General features: G+C 36.2%; 1 protein-coding gene and 1 pseudogene across 1 annotated transcript in view; one reads left to right on the top strand and one right to left on the bottom strand.

Annotated features, from left to right (window-relative positions):
• The window catches only part of ADGRL4 (adhesion G protein-coupled receptor L4), a 135,752-nt gene that overhangs the window by 72,616 nt on the left and 36,155 nt on the right, over nt 1-26,981 (top strand). The window contains exons 8-12 of the mRNA XM_017868252.1: nt 6,551-6,756; nt 14,058-14,231; nt 15,459-15,662; nt 17,801-18,021; nt 18,150-18,216. Coding sequence (XP_017723741.1) covers nt 6,551-6,756; nt 14,058-14,231; nt 15,459-15,662; nt 17,801-18,021; nt 18,150-18,216 — 872 coding nt within the window. The remainder of the gene's footprint in view (nt 1-6,550; nt 6,757-14,057; nt 14,232-15,458; nt 15,663-17,800; nt 18,022-18,149; nt 18,217-26,981) is intronic.
• On the bottom strand, nt 10,006-11,207 carry LOC108527079 (splicing factor U2AF 65 kDa subunit pseudogene; annotated as a pseudogene).

Raw genomic sequence — 26,981 nt, 5'->3', positions numbered from 1 at the left:
AATATGATATTGGCTATGGGTTTGTCATAAATCATAACTCTTATGATTTTAAGATATGTTTCATCAACATCGGGTTTATTGATAATTTTTAACATGAAGGGATGCCGAATTTTATCGAAGGCCTTTTCTGCATCTATGGAGATGGCCATGTAGTTTTTTGTCTTGGGTTCTGTTTATGTGATGGATTACATTTATTGATTTGTGTATGTTGAAGCGACCTTGCATCCCAGGGATGAAGCCGACTTCATTGTGGTGGATAAGTTTTTTGATGTGCTGCTGGATTCAATTTGCCAGTATTTTATTAAAGATGTTCGCATCGATGTTCATCAGGGATATTGGCCTGAAGTTTTCTTTTTTGTTGTGTCTCTGCCAGGTTTTGGAATCAGTATGATGGGTGGCTTCATAAAATGAGTTAGGGAGGAGACCCTCCTCCTCAGTTGTTTGGAATAGTTTCAGAAGGAATAATACCAGCCCTTCTTTGTACCTGTGGTAGAATTCCAGAGACTGCGAATCCATCTGTTTCTGGGCTTTTTTTGTTTGGGAGGCTACTAATTACTTCTTCAGTTTCAGAACTTGTTATTGGTCTATCCGGGGATTTGACTCTTTCTTGGTTTAGTCTTGGGAAGTTGTATGTACCCAGAAATTTAACCATTTTTTCAAGATATTCGAGTTTTTTTGCATAAAGGTGTTTATAGTATTCTCTGATGGTAGTTTGCATTTCTGTGGGGTCAGTGGTGATATCCCCTTTATCATTTTTTATTGAGCCTATTTGATTCTTGTCTCTTTTCTGCTTTATTAGCCTAGGTTGTGGTATATTTTGTTAATTTTTTTTTTAAACCAGCTTCTGGATTCATTGATTTTTTTGGAGGGGTTTCATGTCTCTGTCTCCTTCAATTCTGCTCTGATGTTAGTTATTTCTTGTCTTCTGCTAGCTTTTGGATTAATTTGCTCTTGCTTCTCTAGCTCTTTTAATTGTGATGCTAGGGTATGGATTTGAGATTTTTCTAGCTTTCTGTTGTGGGCGTTTAGTGCTATAAAATTTCCTCTTAATACTGCTTTATCTGTGTCCCATAGATTCTGGTATGTTGTCTCTTTGTTCTCATTGGTTTCAAAGAACTTCCTGTTTTCTGCCTTAATTTCCTTATTTACCCGGATTCATTCAAGAGCAGGTCGTTCAGCTTCCATGTAAGTGTACGGTTTTGAGCGAGTTTCTTAATCCTGAGTTCTAATTTGATTGCACTGTGGTCTGAGAGACTATTACGATTTCAATTCTTTTGCATTTGCTGAGGAGTGTTTTACTTCCAATTATGTAGTCGATTTTAGAATAAGCACCATGTGTCACTAAGAAGAATGCATATTCTGTTGATCTGTGATAAGAGTTCTGTAAATGTGTACTAGTTCCAATTCATCCGGAGCTGAGTTCTAGTTACGTTTATTTTCTGTCTCATTGATATATCTAATATGGACAGTGGGGGCATTAAAGTCTCCCACTATTACTGGATGGGAGTCTAAGTCTCTTTGTAGGTCTCTAACACTTTTTTTATGAATCTGGCTCCTGTATTGGGTGCATATATATTTAGGGTAGTTAGCTCTTCTGGTTGAACTGATCCCTTTGTCATTATGTAATGCCTTTCATTGTCTTTTTTGATATTTGTTGGTTTAAAGTCTGTTTTGTCAGAGAGTAGGATTGCCAACTCCTGCTTCTTTTTTTTTCCTTTCCATTTGCTTGGCTAATTTTCCTCCATCCCTTTACTTTGAGCCTATGTGTGTCTTTGCACAAGATATAGGTCTCCTGAATGTAGCACACTGATGAGTCTTGACTCTTTATCCAATTTGCCAGTCTGTGTCTTTAAATTAGGGCATTTAGCCTACTTACACTTAAGGTTATCATTGTTATGTGTGAATTTGGTCCTGTCATCATGATGGTATCTGGTTATTTTGCACATTAGCTGATGCAGTTTCTTCATAGTGTCTCTATATTTTGATGTGTTTTTACAGTGTCTAGAACCAGTTCTTCCTTTCCATATTCAGTGCTCCTTTCAGGAGCTTTTGCAAGGCAGGCCTGGTGGTGATGAAATCCCTCAGCATTTGCTTGTCTGGAAAGGATTTTATTTTTCCTTTGCTTGTGAAGCTTAGTTTGGCTGGATATGAAATTCTGGGTTGAAAATTCTTTTCTTAAAGAATGTTCAATATTGGCCCCCAGTCTCTTCTGACTTGTAGAGTTTCTGCTGAAAGGTTCATTCTTAGTCTGATGAGCTTCCCTTTGTAGGTGACCTGCCCTCTCTGTCTAGCTGCCCTTAACATTTTTTCCTTCATTTTGGCCTTGGAGAATATGATTATGTGTCTTGGGATTGATCTTCTCGTGGAGTATCTCAGTGGTGCTCTCTGTATTTGCTGAATTTGCATGTTGGCCTGTCTTGCTAGGTTGGGGATAAAGTAAGTTTTTTAGGCTTAGATTTCTCTTTCAATTTGTATTTTTCTTAGTCTTTGTATAGTAAACTCTTCAACTAAACAACTGTTTTTAAAAATTGTATCAAAATTCAATGTTGATTCAATTCTGGTACTAGCAGGCAAGTTAATGATTAAATAACTGAATATCTTTCTTATATGGATGATGTAACTAATGGGCAAAGTTAATAAATTTGTTCCATGCCCATCAGTAGACAGTACAGAACTGATCAAAGCTGATTCTTCTAAAAAGAAATCAGCTTTTCCAGGCTGGGCGCGGTGGCTCACACCTGTAATCCCAACACTTTGTGAGGCCAAAGTGGGTGGATCGTGAGGTCAGGAGTTCAAGACCAGCCTGGCCAGGATGATGAAAGCCCATCTCTACTAAAAATATGAAAGTTAGCCAGGTGTGGTGGCAGGTGCCTGTAATCCCAGCTACTCAGTAGGCTGAGGCAGAGAATTGCTTGAACCCAGAGGTGGAGGTTGTAGTGAGCTGAGATCGCGTCATTGCACTCCAGCCTGGGTGACAGAGCAAGACTCCATCCAAAAAAAAAAAAAAAAGAAAAGAAAAGAAAAGAAAAAAGAAATCAGCTTTTCCTTGGTACCTAACTAGCAAGTAAGTAGCTACTATTTCAATTTAATCATTTATCTGTTATTTTAGTGTAATTCATTTAGAAAAAAACTCTGCTGATAGTAGAACTGTGTTGTTATTCTCATATAGGTAAAAATATATTACCTAGAGAAATAGGAATTATAAAATTTTGCAAAGAAAATAATAATAATATTTCCTATTTTCTCTAAGTAATCTATTTTTACCTATATGAGAACAACAACAACAAAATAGCAAAATACAATGGAAAATATATACTGCAACACACATATTGTCTCATGGAGAGACACTGTTTCATAAAAAGAAGTGTTTTCGTGTCCTCTTTTCTTTCTTGTCATGTTCTGCACAAAAGTGGGAAATACCCATAAATGAAGTAAAAATAACTAAGTCATACTGACATTGAACCCTTGGCTTTTACTCTATTATACTGTATTCTAATTACCCAAGCATACATTTTGTATTTAGGAACAAATCCAAAGAATGTGTTAACTGTTGAAATTTCAAAGACAACTTGGTACTGTTTGGAATTTGGATAAAAAGACATTGAAAATACTGATTATGGTGATAGATGATGAAATTGTTATGGAATTAATATCCTGAAGAAATTTTGTCTGATTGTATGGTAGCTTTGTTATATTTAATGATCCCACAGACAAAGTGACATTTGAAAGGGACAGTAATATTAGCTCTCAATAAAGGAGAGTAAGAAAATGTGTTTTGCTCAAGGTTATATCTTAAAAATAAGGACAAATCTAACACATTGATCAAACCCTCTCAAAGATGTCTGCATGTATTAATTTATTGAAAAAATTAGCTGATAAAACACATGCATTCTTTAAAACATAAACAGTACCATTGGTAGGAAAATAAAGGAGGTCTGTGCAGCACAAGTGAATTTTATTTTTCTTTTTTGAGACAGGGCCTTACCCTGTTGCTCAGGCTAAAGTACAGTGACATGATCATGGCTCACTGCAGTCTCAACCTCCCAGGGCTCCAGTGATCCTTCCACCTGAATCTCCCAAGTAGCTGGGACCAAAGAAACGTGCCACCATGCCCGGCTAATTATTCTGTTTTTGGTAGAGACATGGTTTTGCCATTTTTCCCAGGCTGGTCTCGGACTCCTGCCTCAAGTGATTCTCCCACTTTAGCTTCTCGGGATTACAGACCTGAGCCATGGTACCTGGCCCCTGGATTTTTAAATATATATTTTTTTATAGACTGAATTTTAGAAACATAAGGACGAAGGGTTGAGAATGAACAGAACAAGATTCAATGCTCTGATCTATCGTTTTATGATAGAAAGATAACAGACTTTTCTTAAGAGATTTCACATATTTATTTTCAAATTACTTATGAAATCAACATTTAAGTGAAAAAATAGAGCAGCATATGAAGCTCTATTGAGAAGTGGTTTTAGTTATTCTCAAGTTAAAGTGGCAATAAAGCAGTTTGAGAGCAATGATTCTCTAAGGAGTTCACTGCATAGTGTATGTGGGTAAGATTGATTTGGGAATTTAACATAAGGAAAAATCATAACTCTTGTCACCTCAGTAGTTTTCTAATAGTTTGGAAAGCAACTTATGCTTGGACCACAAAATAAAAAAGTATTAATTTCATTCAAAAGAATTAGAAGCAACAAAATAAAATAAGAATAAGGAAGAAGACCTACTGAATGGGAATCTTTAAACAAACATATATCGGTATTAATTCTAAAGCAAAATCTCCAGAACTTAGCATAGTTATTTGCACTGTGTAAATGCTCAGATATGTGTTCTGTCAATTGAATTGAAGGCTATGTCTGGTTCCTGGTAAACATATGGTAATGTTAACAAATATAGGACAGATATTAGGGCAAAAAGACTACAGTAAGCATTGTGAAGACGAAAAACTAGGAAGGATGGATGATGATTTATTAGGAAATGATCTAATCTGTTCAAATTATTCAAAGTTTTTGTACTCTTTGTTAGTGAATAAGGCCCTAATTTTTTAATAAAAGGTACAGGTTTGATAAGAAAATTCAAAGCTAGATCAAGCCTCGAATTCGTGAGAAATCACAGGAATTGAGGAAGTTCAAAACCCTGGGAATGGAAAAATACTGAGACAATATATTTGAAAGGAGGTGAGAAGATGTTTTGGAGGATTCTCTGTGGCACCCCATACCAAAAGTCAAAAAATGATGTTAAGTAAATATTTTTCTTCACAAAGGAAAGCAGTAACTAGTAGATTTTTAAAATCCATCTTATACTTTTGATTTGTCATTTGATTTTGAATCATCTTCTACTACAACTCCTGAGATGCCACTGTCCCACGACGTGGTTCATCAACTGGACCTGGTCATGTTGACCTAACAGGTATCCAAGTCCTGCCTCAGGCCCTTGTCTGTTTATAGGAAAGGCTGGGATAGTTGTCATCTTTTGGAGTCATAATTTCACTAGCCCAATGATGTCATACTTTCTTTAATATAAGTTTTGTAAGATGGCACTTGAGGAACGTGGTTCATCAACTGGACCTGGTCATGTTGACCTAACAGGTATCCAAGTCCTGCCTCAGGCCCTTGTCTGTTTATAGGAAAGGCTGGGATAGTTGTCATCTTTTGGAGTCATAATTTCACTAGCCCAATGATGTCATACTTTCTTTAATATAAGTTTTGTAAGATGGCACTTGAGGAAAATCCTTTATGTAATGTATCTGGGTTTCGCAAGGCTCTTAACAATGTCTCTTGAGGTGCCTTTTAAGATTAAGAGAGAAAACATAAACAGCAATACACTTTGGCAACTTCTAGCTCACACAGTCATATCCAAATAATTCTATTTATTCATGTGATGTGGAGGTTTCCAGTTTTGTTATTACAGTCCTTTGTATTTGATGATATTAATATTTGTATTTATAATTTTGTACTATTTGGTTATATGCTGCTGTACTGCATTTGGTGAGTTTTAGGGGACATGGATAATGGCCGCCTCTCAAGGAAATAAATTTTCTACCCTGACATTGCATAATTACATGTTATCAATGTTAAATAGAAACCATTTCATTGGGCATAAGTTTGAACTCAGTGGCATGTTACAGCTCCTTCAACTCTAAATTTTCTTGATTCTATCAGCCTGTGGTAATTTCCTCCCAATACCTCTTAAATTCATATATTTATACGAGGACATAATAACTCAAAATTTTATTATTCAAGTGAATACACTTCACACTCTGGTTCTTGGTCAGGATTTTGGTGTAAATTTATCTAGGACTATTTTTCTTCTAAAGATAGCTTGTGCAAAGGGGATACTTACCTTCAAAATCTTAGAGGTTAGAGAATATGTCTTACTACGGTTTAACAATGCAGGCATGGGCTTATTGTGGTCCGTATTTCAGTATCTGGGTATTTGTATAACTTCCTAATGTAAAATGTTTCTCTATTCAATTTTTATGTTTATCTTAAGAGTGTAAATACACTTTGTTTTATAAGAATTTCACTAAATATACTTATTTTATTGATAGGCAATGTTGCAGTTGCATTTTTGTATTATAAGAATATTGGTCCTTTGCTTTCATCATCTGATAACTTCTTATTGAAACCTCAAAATTATGATAATTCTGAAGAGGAGGAAAGAGTCATATCTTCAGTAATTTCAGTCTCAATGAGCTCAAACCCACCCACGTTGTATGAACTTGAAAAAATAACATTTACATTAAGTCACCGAAAGGTAAGCTGTTTTTCTGGTAGTTATTGGCGATGATTGTGATATAGTCAGAGAAGTGGACTCTTTGTTGTGTCACATAAATTATCTAAGTTCTTGAGTTTAAAATACAGATTTGAAATTAAAAGAGTGAAGTGGTTTTAACTAATTTTCTACAAAATATTTTTGTACTTTCAGGGCTCTTTACACATTCTAATTAATACCAAACAATTTATTAATTTGATTCTCTGGAAATAAGCAATATTTTGTTTTTTTTAAGTACACTGTTTATTTTGGAAATATCCATAGTTTCAAATAATGAGTTATTAAAAGTATCACAATCCGAGAAATAAATAAATGTCACTTGTGTAATAAGTGAGGTGTTTTATTAATACTTGTCATTTAAAATTATATTTGAAGGGATTCTGGTGTTGATTAAAAGAAAATCTTAGCAAAATTTACAATATTTCATAAAGAAATTAGTGGAGGCCATTTTACTCTTATTTTTTATTCTATATCACTTTTCAGATTCATATAATTAAAGTTATAAAATAAAAAAGCGTGATTAGAACTAACCAACTATTTAGCTATTTCAGTTAAAATAATTGGGGCAACTCAGAATCACAGGTTATTTGCAACAATTTCACAATTGATTTTATCTTAAACTTCCAACAGAATTTCAGTTCTAGTACATGATTCAAGTACTTTTGAAGTTCCATTTGAAGTACCTTGAAGTTGAGTAATTATATTTGCATTATTATGGGAGAAAAGGGGCTTTCTAAAAATATATATATATATATATATTTGCTTACACACAATACAAACATGCCACTGTTAAGTAAAAATATCGAAGGTAGAGAGAAACTAAATGTATAAAAAATGCAAGTAAATAAGCTCAAACTTAAATAACGGTAAGCAGCATGTTGAGGGAAAAAGAAGATGTGAAATTGTTTAAGACTGGAAACCAAACTTAGACTTATTTTTAAGATGCTAAATGCAAAATACACTTTTAATACTAGAAACCAAACACTGTTCTTTTACATGGTCTGACGGTTTTTCTGGTTTTTATCAGTAGAATGTTTTGAGAGCTAAAGAGTTGCCAAGAACAACCCACTTCACCAATCCCTGTTTGACAAAGACACAAAACAAAATGCTTATTTAAACAAAAACTCTTCACAGTAATTCCTGGGAAAACTTAATTGCTTTTATCTGCCTTTCTGCTCAAATGTATTTTCCATTCAAAGTAATGACCGTTATGAAATTTCACCACTCTTCTCTGACAATAGACCTACTTAGTCTCTAGTTCCCTCTCTCTGAGAATGAAATTTTGGTCCCATTTTTTCACCTGATGAAATAAAAACTATCTCATAAATAATATCTTCAGTGTCCTGGTTCCCTGATAATTGATCTGTGATTTGACTGATTGATACATACTTCTACAGTATCTCAGAAGAATAGTAACACTAATTATAGTAATATTAACAATTATCATAGCAATCAATAATTACATAGTGCTTAGATTAGAAACCAGGCAGTATTCTAAGTTTTTTACAAAAAAAAAAAAAAGCAAACAAACAAACAAAAAAAACTCATTTAATGCTTACAAAAGCCATATGAAGTACATACTATTATTACTATTTTATAGATGAGGAAACTGAGCCTGTGAGATGAAATAATTTGCTCATTGTCACTCAACAATTATCTGGTAGAAAAAGGTTTCAAGCCCCTGCAGCCTTCCTCCAGAGTCCATGCTCTTAAAAACTATGATACTCCTGGCCAGTTTGGCCCACTACATCCATACCAGTCTACTTCCCAAGAAATTATGCTCCATCCACCATCTCATCTTTTGTGGATCTCTCCACATTAGTGTCAGTGTCTCAGTTAATAAAAAGACTCAAGTCTCTGCCTCATAAAAAATAAAACCATTCCCCTTTGGTACTGGATCATCTTCAACCAAAAAACCAAAAAGTAGTAACTCCTCTTATCTTAAGCTTCTAAAAAGTAGATGTAATCTGCTGACTTCCATCTATGGAAGATTCAGATTTAGTTTTCTTACACAAATCTTCTGCTGTGATATACACACTCTCTCAACCATCCATCCACTCATGCTTACCTCCAATTTTTGGTTAAATCGGTTTTCAGTGTTTATAATACTATAAATTGGTGTGTTATTCACAACTGAATCACGGAGTTCGGTCATTTTCCTGGTGTTAATAAATTCGTTTATTTTCATTTGCTTATATTTCTATTTATCCATTGTTAATGTGTCTCCAAAATATTTGACAGAATTATAAATCTCTTTTCAAAACATTCAAACAAGTAAGCTTATCTATCAGCCAGTTTGTTGTCTTGGAGGCGTCATTCCCAAGGCTCTGTAGCCTTGATGCTGTCTGGATGATCTACCCCTGGGTCATTTATCAGCCTGGGCATGCCTTCCCTTCCCCCTATCATTTTCACATATCATTCACCATTCACCTCACTCCTCTCCTGTGTCAGATGCCATGTTTCCTCCAGCAATGTCTTCCTCTTTCTTAGTTTATGTATGTATTTTGCTGGCATATTCTCCAGTGGCTGCTTGAGAGAGGAAGCAGAGAAGGTCAATTTTTTTTTTTTTTCTTAAAGTAAAATACAACAAAATGTTTAATGAGCAAATTCGTCCTTAGCAAATATGAAACTGCCACAGGAGAGTAGGAGAGGCACTGCGGCAGGTCGGGGAGACCTAAAGAGGAAAAATCAACTACGGAAGACCCAGAGGGGATCAGAGAGACCAGAGGCCGAAGGAACAGAGCTGTGGAAGGGGAGAGGCAGGGCACTGAGGGCCGGACAACAAAATTCAAAAGTTTGGCCATAAAAATATAAAACACGCTATGTTCCTACCGTGGGGAAGGGGAGGAGAAAGGGGTCTAAGGGAGAAGGATAGGCTTTTTTGGGAGGGGCTGGGGGTCCTACCCGCCCTGCTGTGCACCCTGTCCCCATGCCCGTGTGTTGTCTGCTGTGGGGCTGGTGTGCGCCATTCCCAGTCCCCTCCCTGGCCCTAACCCCAACCCCCGCCCCCCACCCTTAATTGCTGCAATTCCAGTGCTGGTGTTTGTTCTGCAGCTGTCATCCTCTGCCCATCGTGCTTCATAGGGGATAAGAGCGGGGGCGGGGTGGGTTAGAAGCCCCAGCCAGCCCTGCCCCACCCTCCCCCAGCCGCCTCTACCAGAGTCCCGGCGGTGATAAGAGTCGGGCGGTCACAGTATTTGTGACAACCACTCTGTTGGCGAATTGCGGCCGTCAGGCCTCAAGGCTTCTGGCGTCAAAACAGAGGTGAACTCCACAAGTCTTTCCGCAGCCGGGCACCTCGACACCGTCCACCAGGGCGGGGGACTCGATGGACTTGACAAGCCCGTATTGCTGCACTCGTCCCGCACGTCCTCCACGATCTCCTCGTACTCCTCGTCGTCCAGCAGCTCCTCCGGCAGCACCATGTCATGAGGCACAGAAACCTCAGTCGGGGCCGCCCATCGCACTTGGGAGCTCATCAGGCCCGGCACTTGCACGGTTCCGGCGTCTGATGATGGTGCTCGGGGGGGCTCATCAGCGTGGCATTCTTGGCTCCCACACTCCCTCTGGACCAGCAGCTTCTTTATCCCCCAGCTGCATGCCGTTCAGCCCCGCAATGGCCTGATCCGTGACGTTGATGTCCACGTACTCACAGAAGGCGTAGCCCTTGGAGAGCCCCGTGGCATTGTCCTTGACTAGGTTGAAGGCCTTGAGGGGCCCAAAGGATGTCAGCAGCTCTTTGACCTGGTCATCGTTCAGGTAGTTGGGTAAGCCCCCGATGAACAGCTTGTGGGCAGAGTCACAGACCACAGTGACACAACCCCCAGGACACATAGACGTAGGGTTCTCTACATGCCAGGAAGCGGCTGGTAGTCATGGAGGCCTGCGGATCTTTTAGTGACTGGCCTTGGAAGAGATGCCATCAAGGCCATGGGCCTGGGTGTCTCGTCACTGAGCGGAATCCAAAAAGGCAAAATTCTTGTCCTGGTTAATCTGCACAGCCAACACTGGGTTGCCAGGGGCCTGGGGTCAGCCCCCCTAGGCGCATCTTGCGTTGAAGAAATCCATCATGGCCTCCTCAGTGATGCAAAGGGTATGTTGCCACGTAGAGGCGCCCGGGCTTGTCTAGTCATCTGGCTCCCGACCACGGGCGCCGGCGTGGGTCACAGCAGACCGTCAGGGGTCATGGTGGGGAAGAAGCACCCCCACTGGCTGGAATCTGACCCGCCAGCTTGCATGCCTTGTACTGCATTGGGGTGATGTGCTCAAAGGCCCGGAGGTGGCACGTCCCAGTATTTACGGGACCCTTCTTCTTCTCTCGTGGGCGGGGGGAACGAATCAGTCCACCGTGCTTCCTCTTTAGCGCCTCTGGTCAAAGGTTTGGCTCGTCGCCGCCTGTCCCGGGAGGCGCTCCGCTGGTCCCGGTGCGCCGGTCACGGCTCCGCTCCGGCTTTGCGGTCCCGGATTCGAGAGCGGCTTGGCTGCGCTTCCTATGCCGGTTTCTCACTTGCCCGCTCTTGTTTATTTCTCGTTGAGTGCCCGCTCGAACTCGCGAAGTCCGACATGGCTGAGGCGGCCGCGTAGGGCCTGTGCAGCTCTCGCTCGCTAGAGAAGGTCAATTTTGTAGCTCTTGCATTATTAGGTTTTATATAAATATACAAATATACACACACACACAAATATGTTTTTCTACCTTACCCTTATACTTGTTAGTAATACCAGTACCAGAGTTATGTTTTTTCTCAGATCTTTCTATACTTGTCTTATATCTTCTAGCTTCAAGGTAACCTGGAGAAGTGAATGCATTTAATATTTTAATTAAAATATTTGTCTTTTGAATGCAATCAGTCTCTTTCTCTTTATCTCTCTTTAAAGTTTTGGAATCTTATTCTTGTATTCCAAAATCTTTAAATGTACTTTGCTGTTGCAATCTTCCTTCATTAATTGCAGTAAACAATCTTGTGAGGTCTGTCAGTCTGAAAATGTATGGTCTTCAGCTTAGGAATTTTCTGACAATGATTTCTTTGGTAATCTCTCCCTGTCAGTATCTCTGCACTCTTTTTATGTTCCTTTAGTATGTATTAGACTCCCAGACTGAGCTTCTAATATTGGAGTTTTTAAACTTTCTTCATTCCCTATTTTTAATTTTTCTTGTACTTTTTATTTTTACTTTATACTTTATTCATGAAACTTTACTTTTTCAATCCTGATTTTGTTTAATGGGTATAGTATCTGCATCCTCTGAGATATATATATATATGTAGATAGATATAGATAATATATATAGATTTATATATATTATATATTTTTTTTTTTTTTTTTTTTTTTTTTTTTGAGACGGATCTCGCTCTGATCGGCCCCAGGCTGGAGTGCAGTGGGCCGGATTCTCAGCTCACTGCCAAGCTCCGCCTCCCGGAGTTTACGCCATTCTCCTGCCTCTTCAGATCGTATAAATCTTTCGCCTTTTATTTACATATTTTTTTAAAAAACTCTTTTCTGCTCCCTGCGTCATCTTGCTCTTGACTTTCTTTGTTTGGATCGTTCACCTTGGTGCCCTGTCTTTCTTGTTGGAGCTTGTCCTCAGATGTCTGGGGGTTCGTGACCACCCATTCCCATTTAATAATGAGACACGGTGTGCTCTCCTGGCCTTGTGGCAGTGGTGTGCTTCACTAGAGTTTTCATCAGGCAGGCTCCTGGCCATGGCATTGGAAGATCCTGAATGTCAGTACCCAAAAGCAGTTTATTTTTGGCCAGTTTCTCGGGACAGAAGTCTGGTTGGAAGGATTAGGAAAATTAAGAAAATATGGTGGGACATGGTGGAAGATCAATGTGTAAACAGACCCTCACTTAAGTCTGTTTTTGAATGGTATGCATAATCACAACTTAGTCTGGCTCCTCAATTCTACAGTCCCTCTGCTTTCTCTAGAATTAGGCACTTCCCAGGCTCTTTTTGAGGATCTAAAAGAATTTCAGTTTTCTTCATGTAGCTTGACCTCCTTGACAAACTTCTAGCAATCTCTCCAATTTTAACTCAATTATCTTTCCAGACTCATTCCAAAAAAACTCACACTGTTTTTGTCAGTGCTCCAACTATTGACCTAAGGGTTGTATTTAGCATCTATTCCATTAAACAATTATCTTACTGTATTTAAATCATCTGAGTTTCTATCATCGTTGAAGAGCTGATACTTTATCTTTTTGATTGATAATCCTCACTCCTTGAACAGTATATATCATACATTTGACACTCAAGATACGTTTTCTTTAATAATAGTTGTCTGAAAATTGGAATTTGATTCTATGTTACTCCATTTATCAATGTTTAGTTTTAAATACACCTTAAAATAACATGTTTTGGCCTCTTAACATAATATAGCATTTATTTCAGAGACCATTTATGAGGGTTGAACTAAACAAAGTAAGAAAGCAAGCACCTAGTTAAGTGTAAATTGTTATATAACTGGAAATAGTTTTTATTTCTACAAGTTCAACATTTTATTGATGAATTATTATTAAACCATACATTAGGTGTGGTGTTATGATTAGTTAATATAAAAGTATGATAAGAACTCCACCGTTTATTGAATAACTATCACACTGTCTGTGTGTCATCTGTCCCATATCTGTATCTGATCTCGTCTTCACTATTCTTTATCTCACTTACTGTGCTCTAACTTAACTGGCTTCCACAAGTTTCTGGAATGCCTCTGGTCAGTCTCACTTCAGAGCTTGTCCATTTGCATTTCCAACTGTTTGGAACCCTCTGTTCCCAAGTCTGTTGGACCCCCCCTTCACTTCATTGAAGTACCTGCTTAGGCATAATCTAGGAGACATCCCCTTGGACAACCCTCCGTATCACTTTCTTTCTTCTTATCCAGGGTTACTTTTCTCATTGAGTAATTTTTCATCTCTAACTAGAATGTAATGTCAACGATACAAACAATTTTTTCTCTTTTGTTCACTGTTGTACTTTTAGTACTTGGATTAGTGACAAATATCTAGTCAATACTCAACAAACATGTACTGAATGAAGATGCAAATGAAAATTATGCACTGTGGTAAATGACATATGAATAATTTAATAAAAATTATCACATTTGTGAGACAAAATTGATGAAATATAGCATTGTTGCAATATAAATTTCCATTCTTCCACATAGCCGCCTTTATTTTTTATAATTTGTTTTGTGTTTCACTGTTAAGCCATTGTTTCAATCACATTAATGGTATTTTAAGTATGACAAAAGCAGTACTATGTATGTAACTTTTTATCTTTTTTTCAGATCACAGATAGGTATAAGAGTCTATGTGCATTTTGGAATTACTCACCTGATACCATGAATGGCACCTGGTCTTCAGAGGGCTGTGAGCTGACATACTCAAATGAGACGCACACCTCATGCCGCTGTAATCACCTGACACATTTTGCAATTTTGATGTCCTCTGGGCCTTCCATTGTAAGAGAACTTTCCCTTTCATATTTATAAATATTCCTTTTTCTGTTTTTTTCCATGTTATTCAAGAGAATATTTAATTTTTTATATATTTTTCTTGGGTTTAGATAGCACATTTAGTGTAAGAGAAAAAATCCCAACAGGATCTTTCTTTCTGTCTGTTTTCCTGCCTACCTTCTAGAACATATCTAGTATGCATTTAAGATTATTTCTAGTTTGAGACTTATCTAGTCTGTAATATCTGGTAGATTACATATAAAATTAGTTTGTAATGCTGCTTTCAAGAGCCATTTGCCCATTTTAATGTATCATGGAATTTAAAGGCACTTTTTTGTGATGACGATTTATTTTTATACATGACAAAGCTCCTGAAAATATTTGACCATTGGCCAATAAGTATTAGCACACTTATAACTAACATCATACTTTTAGCAATGTAGAACCCCACACGATTTTTAAACATGAAGAATCTCTCTAAGGTGAATGGTTTCATGATATGTATTTTGCTTTTGAAATATCTTACTTACATTGTATATTTATCACAAAATAATTTCTTATTTTATAGCTCTGTGCTATCATCTCCATTATATTATATTTATTTATAATCTATCATTAAATATATAAAGTAACCAAATAAATATACGTAAACATGATGTCAGTCCTAACGATGATTTTTTCCTGAAGTTAAGCAAATAAACATCTATTCTTTATATAAACATAAGTATTCATCTAGTTAGGATAAAACCAACATTTTATATTTTAAAGTTTCTGAACAATGTTACTCGATAATCCTTGTATTCAGCATTGCTAACACCTTTGTTTCACGTGTTTTAGATGAATCACTGCATAGACATAAGACTTAGTCTTACCACTGATAAATCTGTTTTAATTAACCATTTTCACATTACAATAATGGATTGCCTTTCTAATGTAATGAAATTAATGACGATAACATTATTAAACCATGTACTAATACTAATACTATGCCTAGAAAAAAATCACCAATTACAGAACTGTTAAAGTGCTACATGATTTACATCAGATTTATGTGGATATTGAGGATTTTCAGAAGTACGAAATTTTTCTCATCTAAATGCACATTTATAGTTTTACATTTTATGAACATTTTGATTAATGTTTCACCAAAAAAGGAAGTTCATTATATGTTGTAGTTCCTTTGACAAGTTACTGAGTTATTCTTTTAACAGCTTTATTATTATTTTCCCTTAGGGTATTAAAGATTATAATATTCTTACAAGGATCACTCAACTAGGAATAATTATTTCACTGATTTGTCTTGCCATCTGCATTTTTACCTTCTGGTTCTTCAGTGAAATTCAAAGCACCAGGACAACAATTCACAAAAATCTTTGTTGTAGCCTATTTCTTGCTGAACTTGTTTTTCTTGTTGGGATCAATACAAATACTAATAAGGTATGTAGGCATCCTAATCTCTATGTTCGTCCTATGATATGTGTACTTTCTTAAATGTGTATGTCATAGAAACATTAATTGTAATTTAGGGTTTAATGGGGCAGACATACTCTATAATTTGTGCTTCAGCTATCCTTTCTAAGTTTGATAATGCTAACACAGCTAAGCAAACTACTTATTGAGTCCATTCAGCAAAAATGGCCCTCATTGTGATGAATTATTAGGACAAATTAAAACTTTGCAACAAACTGAATAAATACTTTTTTGTTGTTCTGTTTTGTTTTTAAATGGACGTTAAACAAAGACCAAGGAGAGAGAGAATTAGAAATAAAGTTTATCTTAGAATGGGGACTGAACATAAATGCAGTCACAGTTTATAGGTTGGAATGTGATAAATTGGTTTTACCTAGTTTCTTTTCTAACTTCTCATTTCCCAAGATAATTGATTTTGAATCATTTGAACCTTCCCAAATGGTTTCATATTGTATTGGTCTGGGTCCTCCTAGAAGCAGGTGTTAAGATGGGGTTAAACATGCAATAGATTTATTAAGGGAATTGCTGGTGAGAGCAAATGGGAAGAGAGAGGCTTGGAAAGCTATCAGGCCAAGATTCAGGTATGATCCTGAGGGAAGGAAAGAAGAGTGGGCAAAAGCGTTCCACACAGTAATGCAGTTCTAAGGAAAAGTCAGCACAGGTGTTAAGGAATCCTCTTGGAAGTCCTTGAGCCAAAGTTACCTGTCAGGGAAATCTTTTGTCCCTCAGGAGCAGGAATCCTTTGTAAGAGGAATCCTTTGTTTCTCACAGCAGTAACCCTACTGTGCTCAGTCATGGGCTGGCAGCAGCCTATGAGAAGTGTAAAGAACAATGGATTTCCTACAGCTGCAGCTGAAGCCTTAGGTCATTTGCACCCCTTGCAGTTGGACATTGGAGAAGTGTATTCTCATGACCATAGAAAGTGAAATTGCCTCCATATTTCCATTCTTAGAAATCTTTCAAAGACTGAAACTAACAATCAGTTAGCAAGGTTTTCTTCTGAAGTAGATGGCAAGAAGTGTTTATTTTAAATAGTATACACCAGACTGTAAACTCCTTATCTGTTTTTATGTTTTGCAGTGGTATTCGTAACACTTTCCAATTTTATGTATCTCCCACTATCCTCCAATGCCTAGTTCCTCTTTCAGTTACCTTCCACCATTATCTTCACCCCAAAACTACTCCTTACAGTGTTTACTTTCAACTACTTTTCACCTATTAAATTTGTCCTATTTTTCCTCAATCCCACTTCCTTGCTAGTGATTTCCAAATTTTAATTACCAATGATCTTTCTGTTCCCCGGCCTTATAGAGTACTCTCTAACATATTTAGTATGTCATATCATTACTCTTGAATTATATTTTGTTTTTTTTTTAAATGGGATAGGTACATAAGTATGTATTATGTTATCTCTCCCATGATATATACCTTTAGCTTTACTATTATGAGAAAGTATAACTACTTCTTTTTCTGTTATTTCTTATAGGCCTAACTTTAGTTCTAGTTGAGAAATAAACACTGAAAAGAATGTTTAAGTGAAAGCCGTCTCAAATTTATATGATAATCTTAACAATTTAAAGTAATTCTGTAATGGATATTTTGATGAAATATATTATTAATCTATTTTGTAAATTTTATTTTTGTCACCTAAGATATTTATTTTATTTTGTTTAGTAGAGTATTGTAAGTCATTTTCATTCTTCGAGCATGAATAAAATAAAGGAAAAGAGAGGTATCTCCAAAACAGAAATCAACTTAAATACTAACATATTCACCAAGATACCATGGTTTACGTGTGAACAATCCACAATTTATCACATAACATAAATATATAAAAGTTATAAACCTGTGGACAAAAACAGTAACTTAGTTCTATCACAAGATGGTTAATATTTCACGTTGATGAAGCACAGTTGTTTTCCTAAATCAGCTAGAACTGGTGCATCTTTAAGAACTGACATGATATTTTAGTATGATTCATCATTAAAATATGTGGCATACTTTATAGTATAAAGAAAGTGGTGATTTACAGCGCAAGTTGAGATTGTATGTTATGATAATTTTAAAGCAAACACTGCCAATGTTTTTTTTTCTTTGATTTCTAGCTCTTCTGTTCAGTCATTGCCGGACTGCTACACTACTTCTTTTTAGCTGCTTTTGCATGGATGTGCATTGAAGGCATACATCTCTATCTCATTGTTGTGGGAGTCATCTACAACAAGGGATTTTTGCACAAGAATTTTTATATCTTTGGCTATCTAAGCCCAGCCGTGGTAGTTGGATTTTCAGCAGCACTAGGATACAGATACTATGGCACAACCAAAGTGTAAGTTAAAATGATTTCATAGGCATTTGAAACACAATTTTGAATGTGCTTTGCATATCTTTGATAATTTTGCTATGTTAAAGTACATGCAAACATGTTTATAGATTAATCTTTTATTTACTTTTCAGATGTTGGCTTAGCACAGAAAACAACTTTATTTGGAGTTTTATAGGACCAGCATGCCTAATCATTCTTGTATGTATATATAAAATTGTTATTACAATTCAAAAAAGTGATGATTATAGGGTGCTTAAAATTTCCAGCAACAAGGTGTTATTTTTTAAGAAAAGAATTTGAATGTTTTACAGTATATCACTTATCAGCATTTTACATATATTGTAATTGAAAAATACATGTATATCTTGTAAATTCAAAGCTATTACAATTCATTTGCCCCTCTTGATGGAGGATAGATGTCTGCATAACATAGAGGAAAAAGCATTTTTCACTTATCAGTAATACCTTGGCATACTTCAACACAGAGAGTGTGCCAACCAGCTGATAATCTGGCATTTTAGATGTTTATGTTATTTAATCTTTTATCAATGATTGGTCATCTTTGAAGATTAGGCTGTTATCTTTATAGTTTTATCATCTTTATGTACCCTGTCATCATAAAGTGATTTTAAACTAAATTGCAACATCAGAGACAAGAACTCACTATTTCTTATGAACAGACAAGTCATATATTGAGATAGTCCTATTTCAGCAAGGAAGAGGGCCTTTTAATTCTTATTGGAAGTGGTTTCAAACCTACAAATTTGGCAGGTGTTATATGTTCCATTATAAATAAAGACATTTTTATATGTCTGAAGAGCATTTCTAAGTGCTGAAAGTTTTCAACAGTCTTTCTGAATATAATAGTCTGTCAATGAATCTGGGAGGTCTGACAAGACTCTAGAGTGGAATGAATTGTCAGTAGAGAAGTTATGGCAATATTTTGGACAACTTTGTTCCGTATGTGTTGACCATAGGCTAGTCATCTTTTGAATTTCTTTTCTCTCTTCCTCTTTTCTTTGAGTTTTTTATGGTTATGAGGGTACTGCTAAATGGAGAAAGACTTGAAATGCAAAGCAGAGAATTTTCATCAAGCTTTATTTTGCAGTGGTGTAGGTGAAATCAAGTGCATTCATAAACTATACTTTCTATTCATCACAAAAACTCATTTATAATTCTCACAAAAAATAAAACAGTATTTTATAAAAGAAAAGCCAAGGGCCAGATTTAAGCTAAAACAATTTGAGTTAATTTATTATGGCTCCAAAATTTCCAACCCACATAAGAATGTAAAATGGTGTCCCACTCACATATTTTTATGGATTGCTCTGATGTGAGTATTTCATGTGATGACATATTCTGCATATCCTAATTTTACTGATTTTCTCACCATAGGAAAATCCGTCTTTGCCATTGTTTTGTGCAAGTGAAAGGTCCGTGGAGCAATGACTCTTACTGTTTAGATAAAAAGTAACATGACAGAAATTATACTGAGACAACAAAAACAGGAGCATACTTCTCTAAAATAAGAAAGCGGAAGTGTTCTCTGAAATAGTTTTTAACAGTTGCTTATGTAAGGCTAATTTGGATTATTTTATAGTAAGATACAGAGAATTTAGATGAAATTATTTAAAAATGAGTCCTGTAAACTTTTCTAGAGGTCTAAATGAACACCGTCACATTGTTCTAGTCTGGAGTTAATGAGCCAATTTATCTCCCATACAGTCTCTGTATGATAATCATTTCCAGGTTAACCAGAGGGTCAGGCTGCTTAAAAAATGAGCTAGGCCCCTCAGTTTTACTCTAAAATTAAATATTTCTCATCTTTTATGATATCTTTTTTAAATACTAAGAAATTCTTAATTATTGAATCAAAGTGAATTAATTTTCTCCAGTTATCTTTGCTCTTCTGTGCTAATGCTTGCATATTGCTATTATTATTAAGTTGTATAACACAACGTTAGATGACATTTTTCCTGTTGCTCATGAATAGTATCTAGCTCAAAGATAAAGTCAAAGAGATATTGAACACCAAACATTTAAAAAAGAACCACTGACAGTTGAGGCCTGACTCTTTCCAAGGGTCACACAATTAAAAAAACAGGACCAGCTATAGCCCCGTTAGAGGACTGTGGAAGGGAGCTCAGTGGGTGATGTCTCAGAGTTAGCATGCTTGGCCTTTAGGGGAGGACAATATTCTCCATTAGAAGTTTTTCTTTTATCTACCAATAAGAAAAAATGATGGTGTTTCCCAACCCCCTGAAGACAAGATGTGGAGGAATACTCAAAAAGTTTGCAGAGCATGGAATCAAAACAGTAAGAGTAAAATTATCATCCTGATCTCACATTGCTAGAATGACTATAGAATTTTCATGTGTCCCTGGGATATAAGAATACCAGATTATGATGAGCATTTTTTATGAGAATTTGGCATATATTCCCTGATTTCGAGCCAAATGTGAACCTAGAGACTAGCACCTGCTTTCGTATGGAGTTTCCTCCAGGCAATGTGCTTACTGGATTATTCTTCAACAGCGGGGACAGAAAAGATTATTATACGGTGTCCCTAGTAATAAAATGATGGGGCAAAACACAAAGACTTGAGCTATTCTATATGCACAGATAAGCTGGAGAAATGGAAAGAAGTTGCAGGGCTGCCTAGGTCATGTGAAGATATGTACAATGAAGAGAATGGGTTGAATGGAGATATGGATATTCATCTTTGAAGAATAGAAGAGACCAAGATGGAAATGAAATACTGTGATCACCAAGTAAATTATACATACCATCAAAGTGAAGACTGTCTCTTAAGCCAAGACTAGCAACGGTAATAAGAACTACACTAAACCAAAATGATATCATGCAGCTCCCCCATAACAACAGGTGGTCAGATCCTTCTACCCTCCAAGCGCAGAGTTGTGGAGCCTTAGCAGTAGAAGACCAGTATCTCAGATCCAACCACGCTGCCCCTACTCAAACACATATGCTCCAAGTATCTGGAAAGGAAAAAGAAGTAAACACCAAATTTTTAAAAATCTAAAATTACTAAAAGCTATGGCATGTAAATTTATGACAATCCCTGAATTAAAGAAAAAAACAACAATGTAACTTTTATATCATAAAAAAAATCTCTACTTCACCAAGTAGAGATTCCTTTTTAAATGGAGTTCAGGTGTTCAAAACTGGTCACCACTTGCCATTTTGGGGATAACAATGACCTCCTGATTAGGAGTTTGTCATCATATGCTTTAGAATATTCTGCTAGAAGACCCAAACCGTATGATTAAGTTCACCATGTTAATTGGGTGCTCTGGACATGATAGAAAGACAAAGAAAATGTAAGAAATATCTTCTGCCCACTACAGTATGAATGAGAGGAAAAAAGAACACTCATGATAAAGAAAAGTATGTAATTACATGTAAGTGATACTGGTGAGATGTGAAGAGATCAGTATATACATCATAGGCATTCAAAAAAGATGTAGGACCTTGTTTGTGGATGTGACAAGAAGCAGGTTCTACTTTATATGATTGTGAACGGTCAGAGGATTGCAAGTGTGAACTAAAGCAAGCAGCCCTTGTAAGCATGCCAGATTCCTTTTGAGGGAGAACAAGGGCAAAACAAGAAGTAGTTAGCATTGTAAACCAGGCAACACCAGACATCAACTGAAGTATCATCATTATTCACAGTATTCAAGAATAATCTTTTTAAAATAGATTAATCACTTTTTAGTCCAGATTGTCATTAACTACTAAACAAATTTTTACCTCCACTAATAAACTCATCCATTTCTTCTCCTCCACGTTTATAGTCAGGCCCTTGCTATACCTCACTAGGATGCTAGTATTCAGAACAAAAATAAGAGGTTTTATTTTAATTTATAATTTATTTTATTTTATTTAACTTTCAAGTTCAAGGGTACATGTGCAGATTTGTTATATAAGTAAACTTGTGTCATGGGGTTTGTTGTACGGATTATTTCATCATGCAGGTATTAAGCCTAGTACTCATTAGTGATTTTACCAGATCTTCTCCATCCTTCCATCTCTACCCTCAAGTAGGCTCCAATGTCTGTTGTTCCCATCTTTGTGTCCATGTGATCTCATCATTTGGCTCCCACTTATAAGTGACAGCATGTGGTATTTGGTTTTCTGTTCCTGCATTAGTTTGCAAAGGGTAAAGGCCTCCAGTTCCATCCACGACCCTGCAAAGGACACGAACTCATTCTTTTTATGACTGCACAGTATTCCATGCTGTATATGTACCACATTTTCACTATTCAGTCTACCATTGACGGGCATTTAGTTTATACTGTGTTTTTGCTATTGTGAATAGTGCTGCAGTGAACATGTGTCTTTATGATGGAACAATTTATATTCCTTTGGGTATATACCCAGTAATAGGATTACTGGGTCAAATGGTAGTTCTGTTTTTAGGTCTTTGAGGAATCACCACCATGTCTTTCACAATGATTGAACTAATTTATACTCCCACCAACAGTGTATAACCATTCCTTTTTCTCCCCAACTTCACCAGCATCTGTAATTTTTTCACCTTTAATAATAGGTGTGAGATGATATCTCATTGTGGTTTTGATTTGCATTGCTCTTATAATTAGTAACAGTGAACATTTTTTCATATGCTTGTTGGTCATGTTTATGTCTCCTTTTGAGAAGTGTCTCTTCATGTCCCTTGCCCACATTTTAATGGGGTTGTTTGGTTTTTTTCTTCTAAATTTGTTTAAGTTCCTCATAGGTTCTGAAATTAGACTTTTGCCAGATGCATAATTTGCAAATATTTTCTTCCATTCCATAAGTTGTCTGTTTACTCTGTTGATAGTTTGTTTTGCTGTGCAGAAGCTTTTTAGCTTAATTAGTTCCCATTTGCCAATTTTTTAAAAGTGCAGGGGTACCTGACTTACCCTGGCCTGGCATAGCCTTAGGTCCTGTTTATAATTTGGTATCATATTGCCACAAAGAGTCTGTTCTGGCAGTTTTATGACCTCCTGTTTTAACATTAATGCAGTCAGCTGTTGTTTCTAAACTAACAATCCCCAACTTTTTGGCATGAGGGACCAGTTTTGTGGAAGACAATTTTTCCACAGATTGTTGGGGAGGGGTAATTGGCATTAGATTCTCATAAGGAGCAGGTAGCTTAGATCTCTTGCATGCACATTTCACAATAGGGTTTGCCCTCCTATGAGAAGCTAATGCTGCTGCTGATATGACAGGGTGCAGAGCTCAGGCAGTACTGGTTCATGGCCTGGGGTTTGGGGATCTCTTGTTTAAGCCATAAAAGAGAGAGGGTATAACAAGGTGTTTTTGACCTTCCAACTCATCATGTCCAGGAATTCAGTTTTCAGGTTTTTCTGGGGTCTCCTTGGCACACTGAGTCTATTCAGTTGATGAAGGGCTTCAAATTTTATTTTTAGTTTACATCTCAATCAGAGAGCTATGCGTTTCTTGATTTATTTACTGCATCTTACTCAAGAATCATCTTGCTCAATAATCAGTGCCACTGTGCTGCACCACCTTAGGAGTCACAGTTCAATTGCAATACGGTCTTCAAGGAGCTGCATTCACATTGGAATCTCTGTGAGTGATGGACTCTGGAATTCTAAAACTTTGTGGCCCTCTTTTTGGTCACCCTGCAGTACAGAAGTGCCTAATAAGTCTTCAGTAATTATGTGTATGTTTTAATTGAGCCACTAAAAATATCCATGGTAATAAATGAGGAAGCAAGATTAAGTGATCTTTCTGAAGTTATTTTTCGACCCCTAGCCTTGGGTTCCTAATATACACATGAAGTGAATGATGCCAGCCCTACATAACACGACTACGGTAAAAACAACAGCAACAATTTTAACTTATTTTTTAACAATTAAAAAAGGAAAATGCACAACATTCTGGAGAATAATCTTATGGCATTCCTATACCTACATTTTGTGTTAAAATTAAATAAAAGACCAATTTTAAAACCATGATTTTCACAGCAAAATATTATATGCAAGGGAATGTATGTGTAGCCAACTATAGTGTGTGTGTGTGTGTGTGTGTGTGTGTGTGTGTTTAGATCCTGATTTTTTAAATATCGGTGAATAAGTAACAATATTTAATTATAGCAAGATATGATTATAATACCTGTGTCTGTTGCTGTATAGAATTTGTTAGAAGTCTTTAGTACACTATACCAGAAAAGTTTAGCTAAAACAAAGTAAATATGAAATATTGCAAAGAAAACCAATAGAAATGTAATAGAATAAATAATACTTATTTTCCAGAATAAAGACAAATTATAAGTGAAGCTTCGAATTAAAGTAGGTAATTAGGGGCAAATTTTTATGGCCTTATATGAGGGTTAAGATTGCTTTCATCGTTTCTCTGAACAAATCTAGAAAGACTTGTGCTCCAGGAAAGAAATCTCTATAGAGCAATCTTTAATCCCAGTCATTCCTACATGGAATCCTTACAGTTTATCCATAGAGTAAGGCCTGCTAGAGTAAGAACTATAGACTAATGCCTTAAATGGTATTTGCTTATTTTTATGAATGGAGCCCTGGGGCTTGCCTGGTTTGGGAATATAATGTAAAATGCCTTTGAGGTAATATGTAAATGAGTAAGAAGAGAATTAGTTCAACACTAATGTATTATTATGTATGTTGTTTCAAACAAATATTTAAGCTTTTAATCTGTTCTGATAAGTGTTAACTACTTACATATTTGAACAGTAACAAGTTCTGCATTGATCTTACTAAAGTACTTCTTCAGGTGTTTGGCTCATTAATATTAAAAATCTCTTAGAATTCTGAAATATGAACCAGTGACCTCATTGATTCTATCTACGAATCACTACATTTAAAATGTTAAGATTGTGACTGTACTTAAAAAGGTCTAGCCTTGCTTTTGAAAGCTTGAGCTGTACAAAAAAGAGGTTTCCAAACCTTTGTAAAGCAAGCTGCAAACTGAAGATAATTTCCATAATTTATTTCTTTATTCAATATTTTTAATCTTCAATGCTCAATTCTTTAAATTAAAACTATGTAAGTGATTAGATTCAAGTACATAACTATAAAGAAGAGTTTGTAAAAATAATTTAACTTTTAAATAGAAACTGAAGTTTCCCATAGACACATTCAGCATTGAAGAATAGCATTTGCTTGATTGAGGCAAATACTAATTAAACTATGTCCAAATAAGGCATTTTATTTAAAAACTGTGAGCTTTCATTTGAATCAAATCAAAACTCTCATAATTGTGTGTTGCTGTATCATCACTACTCTTACCAACTTCTTTTCAAATCTGACCAGAACTCCACTCATTTTTTGTTGTAACCTCTAATTGTCCTTTATATGTCTACAATCTAATTCCCTTTCACCAGGAAATACTTACTAAACCTACTCAAAGTGAATTTTTTATATGACCCTTACAAGATGGGCCACGTTTAGACATATGTGTTACTATGTGAGACATTCTTATTACATTTTTTAATAGCACAAATTGCCAAAGATAGGAAAAATGCAAATATTATAAGACCGTGCAAGGTTAAAATATGAATATGCCATCCTACACTCATTCTCTCTCCATAAATACATTTTTCTTAATATTTACTCTGTATCCTTCTAGACCTCTGCTGTATGTGTATTTGATTGTAAACTCAAAAACCTGAATTGTCGATTATCTGTAATATATTGTATTTCTTTTTCCTTGTTAGAATACACAGTTCTACCCTCTTTTTATCACGTATGTTATGACTATGTGCTAATTTATTTAATAAGTTTCCTAAGGATGAATATTTAATGTATTTCCAAAGTTTATTTATTACAAATAATACTGCACAAATCATCTTTATTGCAATATAATTTCATGTATCCATTACATAAAATTATTAGGAGCTACTTCTTAGAAGAAATGCAAGTATATGCAGATTTTAAAATTTACAATTTGCCCTTCAAAACAATTACTTCAGTTGATAGGTTCACCAACAATATATGAGAGTGTTCTCTTTCTGACACTTTTGCCAACGCTAGATATTATTATCTACCGAGCCAGATAATAAAACTAAATGGTTTGATTGGAATATATAAACCAAAAAGCATTGTGATAGACTAGGATTCCACAGTAATGGCACAGTTGACACTTTGGACCAAATCTTTGTTGTGGAGGCTGTCCTATCTGTGCCATTATAAGTTTAGAAACATCTCTGGTCTCTACTCACTAGATGCCAGTAGCACCACCACCATTTAAAAATGACAACCAAAAATCCCTCTCCTTATGTCCTCTGGGGGATGATATTCCCAGTTCTCTTCACTGGGAACCACTAGCCTAGACATGGATGTTAAGTATCTTGAATATGATTGTATTTTGCAGTCCTCTATAAATAGCATACAATGAGAAAAATCATGAAAATCATGGTTTGGGCACCACATTTTAGATGTCCACATTAAAGTTATATTGTAATTTTAAATGCTATGGATAATGGCATTAACATTTTAATTACGTGTTTTAATTTAACGTCATCATATTTGTTGGGTGCATCTTTCAGTGACCTCTGTAGTTCAAGGCACTTTAATACTCTAATCTTTATCCATATTATATATTAGTAAGTATTTCAGTGCCTGTAACATTTTTCCACTTTTTTCATATTATTCTGACCTTCTTGAAATAATAGATAGCTGGGGCCGGGCGCGGTGGCTCAAGCCTGTAATCCCAGCACTTTGGGAGGCCGAGATGGGCGGATCACGAGGTCAGGAGATCGAGACCATCCTGGCTAACACGTTGAAACCCCGTCTCTACTAAAAAAAAATACAAAAAACTAGCTGGGCGAGGTGGTGGGCGCCTGTAGTCCCAGCTACTCGGGAGGCTGAGGCAGGAGAATGGTGTAAACCCGGGAGGCGGAGCTTGCAGTGAGCTGAGATCCGGCCACTGCACTCCAGCCTGGGCGACAGAGCCAGACTCCATCTCAA

This window comes from Rhinopithecus bieti, unplaced genomic scaffold (assembly GCF_001698545.2).
Source record: "Rhinopithecus bieti isolate Rb0 unplaced genomic scaffold, ASM169854v2 scaffold_3316, whole genome shotgun sequence".
Taxonomy (NCBI): domain Eukaryota; kingdom Metazoa; phylum Chordata; class Mammalia; order Primates; family Cercopithecidae; genus Rhinopithecus; species Rhinopithecus bieti.
This window is presented reverse-complemented; position numbering and strand designations above follow the sequence as displayed.